This window comes from Mastomys coucha, unplaced genomic scaffold (assembly GCF_008632895.1).
Source record: "Mastomys coucha isolate ucsf_1 unplaced genomic scaffold, UCSF_Mcou_1 pScaffold15, whole genome shotgun sequence".
NCBI lineage: Eukaryota > Metazoa > Chordata > Mammalia > Rodentia > Muridae > Mastomys > Mastomys coucha.
Genome location: NW_022196897.1, coordinates 63,974,269 through 63,991,026, shown reverse-complemented (window position 1 = coordinate 63,991,026; position 16,758 = coordinate 63,974,269). Strand labels below are relative to the sequence as shown.

General features: G+C 40.9%; 1 protein-coding gene across 21 annotated transcripts in view; it reads left to right on the top strand.

Moving 5' to 3' along the window:
- The first annotated feature begins 7,901 nt into the window (after positions 1–7,901).
- Positions 7,902–16,758, top strand: part of Ttn (titin) — a 269,568-nt gene continuing 260,711 nt past the window's right edge. For all 21 annotated transcript variants that reach the window (XM_031370735.1, XM_031370732.1, XM_031370730.1 and 18 more), the window contains exons 1-6: positions 7,902–8,111; positions 10,267–10,367; positions 12,568–12,771; positions 14,573–14,860; positions 15,339–15,424; positions 15,516–15,757. In XM_031370735.1, the coding sequence (XP_031226595.1) occupies positions 10,280–10,367; positions 12,568–12,771; positions 14,573–14,860; positions 15,339–15,424; positions 15,516–15,757 (908 nt within the window). In that variant the 5' untranslated portion in view covers positions 7,902–8,111; positions 10,267–10,279. The remainder of the gene's footprint in view (positions 8,112–10,266; positions 10,368–12,567; positions 12,772–14,572; positions 14,861–15,338; positions 15,425–15,515; positions 15,758–16,758) is intronic.

The window sequence follows — 16,758 nt, the reverse complement described above, 5'->3', positions numbered from 1 at the left end:
CCCAGTATACCCCAAAATAGCTGGCCTTGCTAGCCCAACTGTAAACTAAGTGACCATGTGTTAACTCCTCTGAGTGTCTTGCATCGATTTCTAGAACACATGTGCTACCTTTTATATCAGTGTGTCCGAACCAAGGTAGTTTGATTGACATAGCCCCATTGTAGGCTGTAATTTGTAGTAAGTCAGATTTTTTTTCCAGTTGCTTTTATTTTGTAAGAGATCCCTAATATCTGTTGTGTTGGTACATAAACTCTCTGTTGGTAGACAGCTAGGTTGTTTCCCACTTAAATTTCCTATTACAACTTTCCCCCGAACACATTTTTCATCATTTAATGTGATTCTCTGTGGCACAAGAGGGAGAAGCAAGGCTTGGAGGTCTGGGATGGAGTTTAGTCCATAAAGTGCTCCTCACAAGCATGAGAACTGGAGTTTGAACCCCAATACCTACATGCCAAAAAGCAGGGCTTGGTGGCACACACTAGTCATCCCAGCACTGGGTGTGTGGAGTCAGGAAGGTCCCTGGGGCTCAGTGGCCAGGAAGCCTAGCTTTGCATTATTCTCAAGTCAGTTACACACTTGCACAAAGAACAGCAATTCTGCACATTACTGTCTTTTTGATTTACTCTAAGCTTACCTAATAGAGAGAAATGGGACTAGTTCCCACATGTGCTGTATCATAACACGATTCACATTCACGATTCCCCAAAATTAACTGCTCTATCTATAATGCCATTCACAAGATCTCAAACTCACAAGTGTCAAGGATCTTTGATGTCAACAACTTGTACCTGTGGTAAGCTTATTCCTGACTAGCTTACAACCAGAACTTGGGAGGCAGAAGCAGGTGGATTTCTGAGTTTGAGGCCAGTCTGATCTACTGAGTGAGTTCCAGGATAGCCAGGGCTACACAGAGAAACCCTGTCTCAAAAAAACCAAAACAACAACAACAACCCCGCCCCCCCCAAAACAACAAAAATCAAAAAACAAAAAAACAAAAACAAAAACAAATAAACAAATAAATGAGACTCAGACTATGGTTATTTCATTTAGCTTTAACAATTACTGGGGGTCACCCCTAATCTACTCTTCTAACTGCAGGCTTGGCTACCTCCCCAGCAGTGTACCCCAGATACTTGCTCTTTCTCCTGGCCATGACTTCATTGTCTATCTCCCCTCATGGTGGCTTCTCCTTCTTCTCCTTCTTCTCCTTCTTCCTCTTTCCTCCTGATGTCTCCTCCTCCAACCAGGTTACTTCTTACTTACCCACCTCTATATCCTTCCAGTAATTGGCTGTAGCCAATTTATTTAACCAATAGTTTTAAATCGAGGAACAAGGTTTGCCAAACAAAAGCTTGTTAACAGAAGTCACTTGTAGGCTTTGACCTTCAAGTACAGAACTTAGCATTACAATACATTGCAATAGACCAACCTAAACCTGAGCCCCAAGAATTGATTGTATTGATATTCAGAAGAACAAACATTTAAACTAACTAATCCTCTCAGTTTCTTTATCTAGCAGAAAATCCTGCTCGTTTTGCCAAACACCATCCCCTAAAGTCCTTCATCTAAAAGTCTTAGAAACTGGTCATGTTGGTGCACATTTATAATCCCAGTACTTGGGAGAAAGAACAAGAGGACTTCAAGTTCCAGACCAGCCTAAACTATCTGGCAAGACCCTGTCTCCAAGAAACAAGGTTTAGAAAAATAGGCAGGAAATGGGTCACATGGTTTCTAACATCAGAGACAAAGCATGACTTCTTCAAAGATCCTCTCCCTCAGGCATACTGAAACATTGTGTAGCTTGGACCTTCACTCTCTACATCAGCTGAATTTGTGTCACACATTTCAAGGGCAGATTTAACCTTCATGTGGCCTTCTCTGGATGCCTTCCTCTTTCACAAAAGAGAACAAAACAAACAAAAAGCATGCTAACACCAATATTCTACAGTGCAAGACTATAATTATCTGAGTATAATTAAACTGAGATTACTTTGAAAACCATAAGTCACTTTGAAATGAGCATTGCCTGTTGTCAAGGCCCATGGGAAAATTTGGAGGCTGCAATAAATAAATAAATAAATAAATAAATAAATAATAATAGGTACATGAGCTTTTGTAAACTGTTTGAAGGTTACGGTAATCACTTCTCAAGTAACTATCCAGAACACCAGGGTACCAGTCAGAGTACGAACTTAGCCTTCAGCTTTACTTTCTACAAATGAAGCCTAAGAGAGGTGATACCTACTAATGATCATTTGTACATAGATTTTTGCTATTGATCAAGAAGAAGCCCCACTTCTATTCCTAACTTCTTAAACATGGCATGAGTCTCATTAATCCGTCCTTTAGTCATATTTAGGAATTTACCTCAAGGGCTATGTCCTTGAATCTCATAAAAAAAAAATCTAACAATAATATCAATATTATCAATTAGGTCATTAAATTTGACTCACATATTTTAAATTCATTATTCTTCCCAAGGAAGCTAGCATATTGTCCTCTGTTGAAAATTCAAGTTTCGTGTTTCATGGAAGGCATCCAGTTTGTTTGTTTGTTTCCTTGTTTTTACTTTTTGTCTACTTCGTCAACTGCTCACCAACATAACAAAGCAACTCCAGAAAAAATGGTGACCTTCTCCAATGGAAACTGTCATTTTTTTGCCAATATGACATAAATTGGAGGTACCTAAAATGAGAGAACCTCATCTGGAAAATTGTGTCCTTAGACTGGCCTGTAAGCACATTGGTGGAACATTGTTTTGATTACCGATTAACACGGGAGGTGGGAGGGCTCAGCCTGACCTGGACAGGTGGTCCTGGGTTGTAATTGAAAGTAAGCTGAGCAAGCCATAAGGAGGAGCAAGCAGGTAAGCAAAGTTGCTATGGGGTCTCTGCTTCAGTTCCTGCTCCAGCTTCCTTGGGTGATGGACCGATAGCCTGTAAGCGAAACAAATCCCTTCTCCCCCAGGTTGTTTTGGCCTGTGTTTATTTATGATTGGTTTTGGAGGAGGAGGTTGGAGGGGGCAGGGCACAGGACTGAGGTGCATATTTTATATACCAAAGCAGACCCAGCCTCCAGGTTCTCCCAGCATCCCTCAATCCCTACCTGGTATATCTGGCCTACCCTTGACCTTGAACTTTCCAGCCCAGGGGCTCCTCCCTATATAATCCAGATATTTTTCTCTCTCTCCCTCCCTCCCTCTCTTTCTCTCTCTTCCTGTCTTTCTCCTCTCCCCTCTCCCTTTTCCTCTCCTCTCCTCTCTCTCAATTACTAGCTTCAGAAAAAAAAAAAAAAAACTAGAACAGTCATTTTATGTTGTTGGTATGGTTTTGCCTTTCTATTTTCATTTCTCTTATATTTTCTATATTTATTTAAAAAAAAAATACCCCAGGGGGCTGGAGAGATAGTTCAGAGGTTAAGAGCACTGACTGCTTTTCCAGAGGTTCTGAGTTCAATTCCCAGCAATCACGTGGTGGCTCACAACCATCTGCAGTGGGATCTGATGCCCTCTTTGGGTGTGTATGAAGAGAGCAACAGTGTATTCACATAAAGTAAATAAATAAATCTTTAAAAACAACAACAATAAAACCAGTTCTGTTGTTGGATGCGATGCAAACAGCCAACCCCAGCTTTCCCTTGTGAGCTCTGTTTTATTCCAACCTGTAGCCACCCCCCACCCCCCACCCCCCACCCCTGTCTCTGCATTCCTGAGCAATTAGTAGTTGCTCCCAGGCGTTTGGCTTTTTTTTAATCTCGTTGCTTTGCTTCAGAGCTCTCACTTTAACTAACATCAGGTGAAGAATGTTCAGGTGTTTAGCACCTCTAGTCCTTGGCACTGGGAGACACACTCAGGACTCGCTTGAAAAAGGAAAAAAACACTTCTCTAAGCGTCCCTTTGTTTTCAGAGACTCTAGCAATGCAGTCAAGGTCACTTTGCATTCTTCCGGTTTTGGAAGATCCTCTCCTGAGTTAAAGAACTCTGTTGGCGTGTACCCACCCTAAATGCAGTGGACTGGTTTGCATGTCTGTCTTTACAGGCATTTGATAAACCCATTATTTTCATTTCTGCAGGTTTCTTTGTGTCAGACCAAAATGTATTTTTCACCCCCCAAAAAATAATTTCTGTCCGGAGTCCTTAATCTCAGGTGCAGTATGTATAGTTGCCCCTAGATAAAATGAACCCAGTCACCTCCTATCATCATGAGGAATCTTGCTACTTGATGGCAATATTAGTTGTCTCCAGTGAGTGTCTACTGACAGTTGGTCTGACCTAGCTTATGGGTTTCTGCTTCGGGTCTCCGGAAACCTAGTTTATTTCTTCCACAAGGTTCTGATTTTTGCTTGGGTTCTCTTTTAATCACCATTTAAATGTCATGTCACCTTCTGAAGTCCTTTGGGAGAAGGACATTCTGTGTTGCTGTGAAGTCATTTTTGAGTGGTCAAAGATTTATTAGAATACACTCTCTTCCATATTTAATCAGATGGTTAGCTACTGATCAAATCAGTGTTGGGAAGCACCGGAAATATTTGTCTTGTGTCATGCTCAACAGGAACCGAACAACTGGACACCATCGTGTGTCAGGTTCCCACTGTCCTGGCACTGCCACGTCCTTCTGTCATTTAATCTTCCTGACAGTTCTTTGAAATGGATATTATAATCCACAACCCACAACAGGCAAATCAGAGACTCAGGTTGCCTATAGTCCACTGAGAGTCAAGGCAGGACCCCCTCCACTCAGCTCCTGCAGTGGAGGCTGTTGAGAAACTGAAGAATTATACTTTCTGATTTCTTACTTTGGTAAAAGTGTCGAATGTGTATAAAATGATAATTTTGGTTTTAGTATATTAGACATGGGGCTGGCCACTAGCATAGAGTGAAGAGTGATAGAAACTGACTCCTTCAATCTTGCTGTTGAAGAGACAATCTTCACTTAAATTTTAAGCAACAATTTCTTGCCTCTCTCCTACCCTACATGGCTTATCTGACTTTGTCACCTACAGAAGGCACACATGAACACAAGCCGCTGGACACAGCATTTCCTTCCCTACACACTTCCTGAACTTCCTTTCTCCTGCTTCCTTGTGGAAAAAAAGCTCTGCGTCCACGCTTGCATGTTGGCATTATGTGAGTGTGGGAGGGATTATGCAGATGCTGTGTGAACACACACCGCTGGGCTTTACTAAAGTGCAGACTTCTGGGGGGGACAGATTTTTGTATCCCACAAATAACGATGATCCCATGACCAGTAACAATATATATTTAACAAATATATATTTTTAGCGAAGTATAAGAGACACTAATTTTGCTTGTTTCCCTTAGATACTCTTGTATTAAGCATTAAAATTGGACCTACTTCTCAAATGAAGTCAGTAAGACGGAACTATCGTGATTGGTTCTGCGTAACACAAAGGAAGTCTGAAAGCAGCCACGGTGGTGAGTGAGAAGCCATTTGAGCTTGCAGATGCTCTAACCTCTGGCTCAGTCACCGAATAGTGTTGATCAGTTGTCTGTGAAGACCTTCTTCCATAGGAATTTACCAAAGGAGGCTGTCTTCTCTGAGGGGACGTCAGACCTCTAGCACAGGGCTAGGCACAAAGTCACCGCCCAGTCCATATTTGTCCAGTAAAGACTGACAAGACTGTAAATCATAATAGTTTAAAGTGTTCAGCATCGAACATGTGTTTAATAAATATTTACTAAATTACATTGACTATGATGCTCAAAGGGAGAATCATGCCACACATTCCAAAACTAAGTAGGCATTATATTTGAATTAGCAGCTGTTTGGGATTATCTGTGTGACTCCCCAGTCAGGATACTAAATGGAGATCTTACAGCATCAGCAAACTCCTCAGTCTGAGAAGTGGCTCATTTCCAATAGGCTGGCTTGCTAGGCTCCAACTATGCCATACTTAATGAAAAAGCTAATGCTTATGGTGGTGCTATACACAATCTGATACTGTTTATAAATCAGTCACCTTGCCTCTTTTCATAGCAGTAAGTGTTTGTTGATTCCCTTTTCCTTCTTTATTCTCGCTCTCCTTTTCTTAACTCGGAGCATTCTATAAACATGAGCACCCAAAGACAAGTATCTTAACAATACTCAAAGGTCTAGAAAGTTCAAGGCAGCTCAAGAGGAGACATACATGAGTTTATGTTTGCAGTATACAATGTAATTTCATGGCTTATCTGCTGCTTTGAATTGTGTTGGGTTCAATTCGACAGAACACAAGCTCCAGATCTCTATTCAATTGTTAGCTATAGTTTCCAGAACTAAAATGGCTTGACTTGCCCCCAGTAAACATGACACGACACTGATATACTCCAGATTCAAAACATGTATGCTACACACACACACACACACACACAGAGAGAGAGAGAGAGGGGGGGGGGGGAAGAGAGAGAGAAAGGAAGAGAGAGAGAAGTAAATGCACAAATGAATTTTAAACAAATAGCAAATTATTGAGCGCCCCAAACAAAAACCTCATTTATTGTCTAGTATGACTGACATGTTTCCTTTAACAGGTCTCTGGTTGGGAGTCATTGTCAAGGTACACAACAGGAAACTGAGCATTTGGGAAGACAGGGATGAAAATGAGTTATAGCAGTCTGGTGGGGGTTGGGCATGGCGACTCCAGTACAGACAGCAGCACTTAGGTGAAGGAGATAGCTGTTTAAATAAGGACAAGGTGGTGTCAGCTTGTTATCAGAGCTGCACGGAGCCAGTTGTTGGTAAATTGAAGCTGTTAAATGTTAATGAACTATCACTCTGTAGGTAACCAGGAGACTGAAAAGGCTCAAAAAGTTCCAAGTCTACTGCAAGGCCAATTTATCCCACAACAGGGAACATTTTTATTACAAACATAAGGAAGCCTAAGTTAAAATTTAAATTTTTTAAGTCTCTTTTATTGATAAAAGTGTCTTTCCTTTATCAATGAGTCAATTTTCTCTGCTCTGAGCAGAATTTTACAAATCTCTGGGTTGAGCCACAACAAAGGCCATTTCATGTGATCTTTTGTATTTGAACTATCTCTTGCTTGAAATTAAATTCACTCCTAAAATAGCAAGTATATCATGCCCTAAACACTTTCCATTAGTGACAGCAAGCTGCAGAGATTAGTAGCTTACCCTGGTACTAATCTTACACCAAGGAAAAGAGCCCTATGGATGGTTGAAACTCAGACTTCCCACTCAGCAAGGCGCCCGTGGGTACTGGGAAATATTCCTGGCAGGCAAGAATGAACTCTAACAAGAGCAAAGGCACTGTCCTACACGGACTAAATCGAAGCCTTATGCAGACCTTGTCTTTGGGTGTTATTTCCTGCAGGTCTGTTGCACACATAACTCACAGACACTGGCATGGCTGTTCTATAGAACAAACAGGACAAATGGGTTCTCTTCAAATGCAAGGTTTATCAAAACCTCGTCTTCAGAGAAGATGAAACCTATGTGTGATATAAATTACTTCATCAGCTGTCATGATTGACAGGTCCATTTGGTTGGGTTTAGAGGGCAGGGAACAGAAGTGGAGCCTGACTCACAGGGCATGAGGCTCAAGTTCGGGATTGTTTTAGATCTATGAATGTCCACAAGTTTTATCCATTCCGGCTTCAGTTCCACCTGGGTAGAATTTTTTTTTTTTCACGTTTGCAACAAACACTCTTGTCTCTGAGCCCCAGTGAGGTCGTTGTTAAAATACAATTCTATTTCCTTGGTAAAGCCTCTTCTGAAAGGCTAAATTTAGCACTGCCAATCAGAGGAACAGGTGGTATGTGATACTCCCAAATAGGTCCTCTCCCATCATGCCTTCCTAACAGAGCCAATCACGGAGTTGGGCTCTGAGGATGTTAGGCTGTCAGCAGATCTGGGGAATATAAGGGCCAGCCAGCCCCTGGCTCTGGAGCAGTCGCGCATTCCCACCTCGCCTCGGGTGTAGGGATTGCATAGAAAACAAAACCACACAGTCCTGACTGTGTGGTTTTGTTTGGAGGGTTAGAGGCTCACCGATTCATGTCGGAGATGGTTGGAAAAACCAACTCTACGTAGGACGTCGTTTCAGAAGCAACCTTGGGCTTGGTCCCACCCTTTTTGGGCACTCTTGAGAAATCAGGTGAGTGAGAACCAGCTTGTTTGACTCCTAGAGCTCTTTCTGATTGGTTACTGTTTGATAATTTGAGCAACGAATGCCTTCTGTTAAAGGTTTCATCTTGCTGGCCTACAGTGTGAGTCTGCATTTTAAAGTTGCCTTTGAAGTGTACATTTTCCTAAAAGAAAGAAAGAAAGGAAGGAAGAAAGAGAAAAAGAAAGAAAAGGAAGGAAGGAAGAGAAAAGAATCAAGTGTTTATGCCCACGACCATAGTCAACCATCTGATTTTAAAAATGTGTGGGATGTCCTAGAACCAGGGGTCTGAAATGGGGGCATAAATGTTTGCTTCCTTGGCACACTTGTCTGCTGAGAATGTACAAGGTTATGTGACTTGGTGATAAAGCAAGGCAGACCAAGAATAGCTCAGAGAAAACCCATGTGGCATCAACTACACCCGATGACTTTTTAAGGGAATCAACTGCTGAGGTATCTGTTGCAGACCGTGGCAGAACACTTGTCTGCTGTCAGTCAAGCTGGATGGTTTATTTTGGGAGTGTGACATTTCAGATGCATGCCTTCAGCCTTAGGCCTCTGAGAAGCAAGTGCTCAGAGAAACAAATTTAGTCTTCCTAGACAATAAGAATATCAAACCCAGCTAGGCCACTTAATTCTCAACATTTTATAAGTTTTCAATGAAGCTATAGAATTGCTTTCTAGAAGATTCCAGATCTCATTATGCATTTTAATTCAACCCACAATCCAATTATATGGTGTGAGATAATGTTAATGCTGAAAAGGGTAAGAAATAAAAGATTCTTAATTTCTAAATACACTTTGATTCCCTATCTTCCTGGGATTAGATTACAAATTGTAAATGCCCATTATTAGATAAATACATAATTATACATGGTTTATCTAAGGAGATAGCTATTTTTTTGAAAATACACTGGCTTGTAGACAGAAAAAATTAGACATAAAATGTGTTCCACTGAAAGATAATGTGCTGGAAGCCAGAGTTCCTGAGATATGGTTCCTGAAAACTTTTGGATGATGACATCTGGATTTTTATGGGGTGTGAATTTTGTCTCAAAAAAAAAAAATCAGTTACAGGACTAAGAAGAATATTGCACTGTAACATTTAGTGAACAAAGAATGTTGTGAAAGATAATAATGAGGCAATTGACAATTCAGAACCTGCCCTTTACTGTCAGAACATTGTTTTGCTTCAAGGTGACTCCTTAGGTATTTATGCATAAGAATTTTCTCACAAAGTCTCCGAAAATGGTAGATGAAATACTTTCTTCCACTTACAAAAGAACTTAACTGCAAATTGTATTCATTTTTTTGGTTGTTGTTGAATATTTCACATAATAAAACGGGGGTCTTTTTATTCCCGTGAACAGTTCCCACCAGCCTCCCATTATTTAGTCCACACACGGCTCCATCCATGTGAAGAACTCAAGGCAGCATTTTTCTTTCAGACTTGTAATAAATTTTGGCCTCTTAGATATTCTTCCTGAATATTACTTCCGCAGCATTAATTGTGCCATTGCATACAATGCACAGAAATGTTCGGATGTGGAAAGCTCCTTATGCTGTCAGAAAGAGGGGAAAAAGCTTGAGGATGAGAAAACACTTGCCAACACTTTTCAAGTTGGCAAACTGCTTGCAAAGTACAGATTTTTCATTTGAGCAGTGATTTTTAAGTGAGGGGATAGAGCCTGAAGCAAGGTCATTTTATAAAATGCTGGCACTGTGCATGAGAACTGCTGGGGAGGGAACTGCTTATGTCATTGTCTCTTACATGCTGTGCTGATACAATGGTTCATTTGTCATATCGTGTCTCTGAAATCCCTTGGCTGCTCCTATGTTCTAGCTTGGTTTCCCCTTTCACTCTGACCCAACCTGAATATTCATTGCTGGTATGATTGAATATTCCCACGTTGACCACTAGGGGGCACTCCTTGCTCTGCCTGTCCAACTCCCCCCAATCCCCTGTTCATTTCCTTTAAATTAGCTCAAAGGCCAACTGCGTAAGCACCAGGAGAAGGCTTCCCATTGCTGTAGGGGCCACATACTGGACTAATCCATTTGGAGAAATACACGTCTGTCTCCACCAAGAAGATGCCGAGGGGCCCAAAGCATCAATATTCTTACTGGTTTTTCTTTTTCTTTCCAGAGTGCCTGAAAAGATGACTCAAGCACCGACGTTTACGCAGCCGTTACAAAGTGTTGTGGTACTGGAGGGTAGTACCGCAACCTTTGAGGCTCACGTTAGTGGTAAGCGCTATGTAGGCCTTCCGTTCCACCTGCCTCCTCCAATACACAAACTTTGTTTTTTGTCTTGAAACCCAGTTTAAACACTGCTTTTACTATGTAAAATTGGCAGAGCATTATGGAAAGGTCATTTTAAGGGCACACCATTTACAGGATGCTGACAATATAATGACTTAAAAATGTTTTGAAAATGTTTTATTCATATTTATAATTCTACAAAAGCAAAAATAATTAGCATTAGGTTAAAATTTGCTGTCAGAATCCAGCAACTAAGAAGGATCAAATCTGGTCATTCTATATTTGGGTTCAGGGTAGAACCAGCCTGACAGACTAGAACCCTAGTGCTGTGCAATTCAGTGACAGAGCTTCTTGGTAGGTAATCTGTGCACCTCAATTTTTTATATATATAAAATATGTATTTTATATATCATATATTATTAAATGTACTAATATATAAGTTTATATAATTTAATGTATTGTTATATTGTATTAAATCTATACTATATTATAAATACACACATATACACATATATATATATATACATATTTGTATATATATAAAATTCATCCCAACTTTCCATAGGAGCAGACACAGTGACTACTCATTATAGTTATTTTATTGTTTTTTAATTTTTATTAAATTATCCTAGTAAATTAAAGAACTCCCTTTTGTAATGAATGGCAAGACATAATACCATTTCTCCCTTTAGTCTTTATATTCAAAGGGTACAAACATTTTCCCTATTTATTTAAAAGGAATTTCACCCATTTCTTTTTTCTCCATCCCTTGGTTTAGGGATGATTCTAGACATTGCATGATGTATAACAAGGGAGCCTTGCCTATAAACTATACTGTAAATAATTTCAAAATGATTTAATCAACCTGTCTTCTTCTATAGTTCCATATATAACTGGTCATATAAGGTTATATGGATTAACTGATATCCATCATTAGTTCATAATTCAATGTATCCCTGTGGTGAATCTTTTTAAAATATATGCTTGTAATAAAGATATTAACTAAAGTTTTCTTTCCATTTCCTTGTTCCGTATTATGTGTGAGTCTTACATACTGTGTAACGCTTTGCACAAACTTCATGACGTCACTCATCCCTCATTTGCTACTGATGGAAGTTAGTTCAGTTTTCCTCTTGCATGACAAACTCTGACTCCCAAATGATGTAACTTATTTTTCTTCAAATCCTCTGTAACTTCTAAACTGAGCAGAACACACATGGTGTCTGTGGGGATTTTCTCCTTTGTGTTAATAGTGAGCTAACATATTCATAGCCTCGATTCCTTCTAATTATGTGCCTTCAAGTTCTTAGAAATACGTCACAGATGACATTTGACACTCTCAAATTAGTCTAATAAACATCCCTCTCCCATCATGGGAGGTCAGCTTGTGTAAGGACCACATAGGAACCTGCTAATGCCATCTCCTTCTGTCTCAAGGACAGCAATCATTTATGTCAGATGCAAAATAAACCTTCCCCGAAGTTGCCTTCCCAATTCTGAACACATTTAGATTTTAATAAAACACGAAACCACTGATACATGGGTATCAGTGCAGTGGGTAAAGAGAATCTGGCTTTCCTCTCCTTACTCCAACTTTACATGTTGTTCTGAAAGACTGGTTTGGTTAACATGAGGAACAGCTTGTCTCTGTGAGGGCATTTTGCTTCAGTGACATTTGCAAGGACATGCTGGACAGTGTCCCTGAAACAGGAGAGGAGGGGCCCGTCCTGAGGCAGAGCTGTAAGATGGCCTTGCTGCCTCATGCCTTCTGAGATGACAACCATCACTCTCTCCTTCACAGTTTCTGAAGCTCTCTATGGTTAGGGACCCCTCTCGTTATTTTAATGACGTCTACTAAACTAAATCAGATAGAGACCTGACCAGAGGATAGAAGATAATGATAGTTCTACCCAAATTTGTACCACTGATAGCCAAGAGACCTTGGAAATATGATGAAACTTCAGTGCACCCCAAACCCTATAAAACGAAGGGGCAGGACTCTATGTAAACTGCCACAAACGGCACACAGTTTTACATGTCTATCATACAACTGTCATGGTGTTGCTGTCACTAAATGGGGCTCCACTCTGGCTAGTTGCGAGGCTGGTGCAAAGGCTTGATGAGAGAGCAGAGGGGACTGGACAATGCCCACTCCAACCTAAAGATGACTCTGCTTGCCTTCCAGGTTCCCCAGTTCCTGAGGTGAGCTGGTTTCGGGATGGCCAGGTGATTTCAACTTCCACTCTGCCCGGCGTGCAGATCTCCTTTAGCGATGGCCGCGCTAGATTGATGATCCCCGCCGTGACTAAAGCCAACAGTGGACGATACTCCCTGAGAGCCACCAATGGATCTGGACAAGCGACTAGTACTGCTGAGCTTCTTGTGACAGGTTAGTTGTTGGGGACCAGCCTATCAGCCAGGCAAGACGGCATCTATCTCCTGTACAGGACAGAAGTCCAGACAGAGCTATAAGCACAAAGGAGACAACTTCCTAGCTGAAGAAGGATACATAGGATGAACCATCACCATTGTGTTGGTTGTGCAATTCCATCCTCTTAAAGATGAAGCAGAAAGCATCTCAGAAGCAGGGTCTGTGTACATATCACATATTCAAAGTATCTTGAAGAAACACTAAAAACCATATTCCTCAGGTGGTAGAGAGTTTAGAGCCTTACCATAAAGTTAGCAAGGAATAGGGAATATTTTGGAAATCACTGGGAATTTCCACTTTAACGAGCATTGCCGTAATTCTGATGTAAGCAGGCCATAAGGCAGGCATTGAAAATACTGCATAGTAAACTTACTCAGAAAAGGCCAAATGTTTTCATTCAAATATATGACACCACTTTCCCATAAAGCCATTTCCAATTGCCTCAGTGGGTTTTGTCCACCCTTCAGTACTTACTATGATGTGCAAACATGAAGAACAAGAGTTATTCTGCTTATTACACAGCAATGTATTGTCTGAACTCTATCATGTCATGTAATACATGTAATAATATGTTCCATGGTCATAAATGACCTTGACAGAAAGCACACCAGGTTGCTTAGGAATGAGCTTTATGTGCACTCAGAAAATTCAGAGCTGGAGGAAGTACAGTACCTTAGAAACACATGGGCTAACCCCAACACTTCATCAAAGGTGCTGGAAGCACATATGGGCATATCCTTCCTTGAGGAAGTACTGGCAGTTAATGGTAGTTAGAGAGAAAGTTTCACTATTTCCAGCAGTGGAGCTGCTGATCAGATGCTCTTGATCAACATATAACCTCCCACTCATGCCTAGGCCAGAAACCCCAGTTAAACTCAGTGTATCACACACAGAAAAAGACAGAAAACTAGGAGGCCTTCTTTAGAAGAAGGGTACTAGTGGAAGAGGAGGGAGTAGGAGATACATTTGATGTAAAATGTATGAAATTGCTAAACAATTTAAAAAGAAATTATAGAGGAAATTTTTCTCTTAATATAAAAGAAGGCTTTAACCAAAAAAGCCTTCTTTCTTTCTGTAGCCTAGGTAACACAAAGGCCCACTCCACTGTTGAGTGGAGTTAACATTTTAAATGCAAGTAAATATTTTGGTCATTTTAATATCAATCTAGTTGGAGGATTTTTTTTAATTGAATTAAACTTGAATGATTCAGTAAGTTCTGCACTCAATGGGAATTTACTTCAGTGTGACTTTAAGTAGCTTCCAAAAAAACGTACCTTAGTGTCTTAGCAAAAGGCAAGAGTCAGGGACTGGAAGGGCCAGAAAGGTCTGGAATGGTACAGCAACATCTAGGTTTTGGGGTAAAACATGAAGGGCTAAAGAGAGAGCTGAGCCATTAAGAGGCTTACTCCTCTTACAGAGGGCCAGGGTGTGGTTCCCAGTACCCATGGGGTTGCCTGTAGCTCCAGTTCTAGGGTATTCTGGTCTCTATGGACAGACACCTGCACACATATGGCACTCACAAGCTCATTCACATGTGCATATACATGACTGAAAAATTAAAAAGTAATCCTGGTAGCCTTGAGCTGCTAACAAGAACAAAGCAATTGAAATTGAATTGTGGGCAGGGGAGCCTCCTGCTCCTGCTGCCTTCTAGCTGTCTTCCTCTGAGTGGGAGAGTTGGGATTCAAGGAATGTCAAGGATGCTGGATCAGTGAGTCCATCCCTGCTTTGGCCTCATTTTCTTCTCTGCCCCTGGCAGCCGAGACAGCACCACCCAACTTCAGTCAACGGCTGCAGAGCATGACTGTGAGACAAGGAAGCCAAGTGAGACTCCAAGTGAGAGTGACTGGAATCCCTACACCTGTGGTGAAGTTCTACCGGGATGGAGCCGAAATCCAGAGCTCCCTTGATTTCCAAATTTCTCAAGAAGGCGACCTCTACAGCTTACTGATTGCGGAAGCATACCCTGAAGACTCCGGGACCTATTCTGTAAATGCCACCAACAGCGTTGGAAGAGCTACTTCCACTGCAGAATTGGTGGTTCAAGGTATGTGGTAGAGGCTAAGAAGGAGAAGGGGAGGCCTAGGGTGGGAGCATTTGGGGTCAAGGTTCTGCCTGGCTCCCCCATATGGCTGACCTGGGGGTGCTAGCATGAGCTAAGATCAAAGCTGACTTTCCTACCTCTAGTGGAAGGTCTCTGGCCGAGGGTTCTAAGACTTCAACTTTGAAGCTCGCTACAGTTTGCAGTGATAACCAGAACACATGTCAATTACGTAGTGTACATCTGCATGTTGTTGGCAAACAATGGGATATTTAAATAAGTAATCCAAAGAAATTCTTTTCTAAAACACATTTTCTATTTTTCAATCTAATTTATATTCACACAAAAGCCACAACTTGCTACAGTTTTCCTACTGTTACACACAGGAAATTGTGATGACTTTCGAGTCCCAACTAATGGACTCTTTAAAAAAAAAAAATCATGGTTTTTCCCTCCTAAAACACTCATCTTTGCATTTCTGCAGGTGAAGAAGTAGTACCTGCTAAAAAGACAAAGACAATCGTCTCGACTGCTCAGATTTCAGAAACAAGACAAACCCGGATTGAAAAGGTAATTTTCCTATAAAACAGGCCCTGCCTTCCCAGTTCTTGTTTCCCTGGCTCTTCCAACTCACCATGGCTTCTACTTTCATGATTTTCAGAAGATTGAAGCCCACTTTGATGCCAGATCAATCGCAACAGTTGAGATGGTCATAGACGGTGCCACTGGACAGCTGCCACATAAAACACCTCCCAGGATACCTCCTAAGCCGAAGTCCAGGTCTCCAACACCACCTTCCATTGCTGCCAAAGCACAGCTGGCCCGACAACAGTCCCCATCACCTATAAGACACTCCCCCTCCCCAGTCAGACACGTGCGGGCACCGACCCCTTCTCCAGTCAGGTAAGCCTTCTCTCGTGAGACTCTGTAGTTTATGCATTTTTACGATTAAATGTTAAGCAATCAGAAAAGCAGCATGTGGAAAAAAAGACCGAAGAGATCCTCAGATGTGAGCTTTATAATCCTCACCTTCTGTGGAAATTTATAAACTCTGGTTCAGAATTTTTATTTTCAGTCCGTTCAACAAATTCGCATTTGGAGTCAGAACGTGGCAAGGAGGGTAGGGGTAAGAAGTATGCAGAATTTAGAATTAAATCTCCCTGATGTCAAATATCCAGACTACTTGCTTATAGTTGGACCAGAGATAGCTTTAATAATATAATAACCACTATGATATATGGTTTATCACCTCTGTGTTAAGCTCCCATGTGTTTGTTATCTCATTAAATATTCTCAACTCCTGAAAAAATGTCATTCCCCAATGTTCTTGGTAAGAAACCAGAGCTGAACAAGGTAGGAGGCCTTCCCAAAGTCTTAGTTGTGTCTTCCATTAAGTAAAGGAAATCACAGCCAGTCTGATTTGAAGTGTTTTGGAAGAAATCAATGAGCTCATCAGTTGAAGGTATCCCCAGGAAATAGAAAATCACTATCCAAAATGCTCATCCTCTCAAATAGCAAGCAAAACCTTCTAAAGATTTTCCATATGTTTATGTTAGTTTTCTAAAAAAGTAAAGTGGGTTTCTACTCTTAGCTAAAATGTAGGTATTTTCTAAGGTGAGCCTGTATCACCAGCGCTCAGAAAGTATACAATCAAATACAAATTACCCATGGCAACTGAAACATTGGGATTCAGTCTATGATGAGGCTTTTAATATGATGAGCTAAGAACTCTACAAAATCTGAACACACACACAAAAAGTCTATTTTAATCAACTCAAATGAATTTTTTAAATGATATAGATCAAGACCTCTTGCTAAGAAAACTAAAGTGCCATAATGAGATAGATGACCTAAAAAAAAAAATTTTTTTTCCAAATCACTGTAAAGCCACTGTGATCAAAATA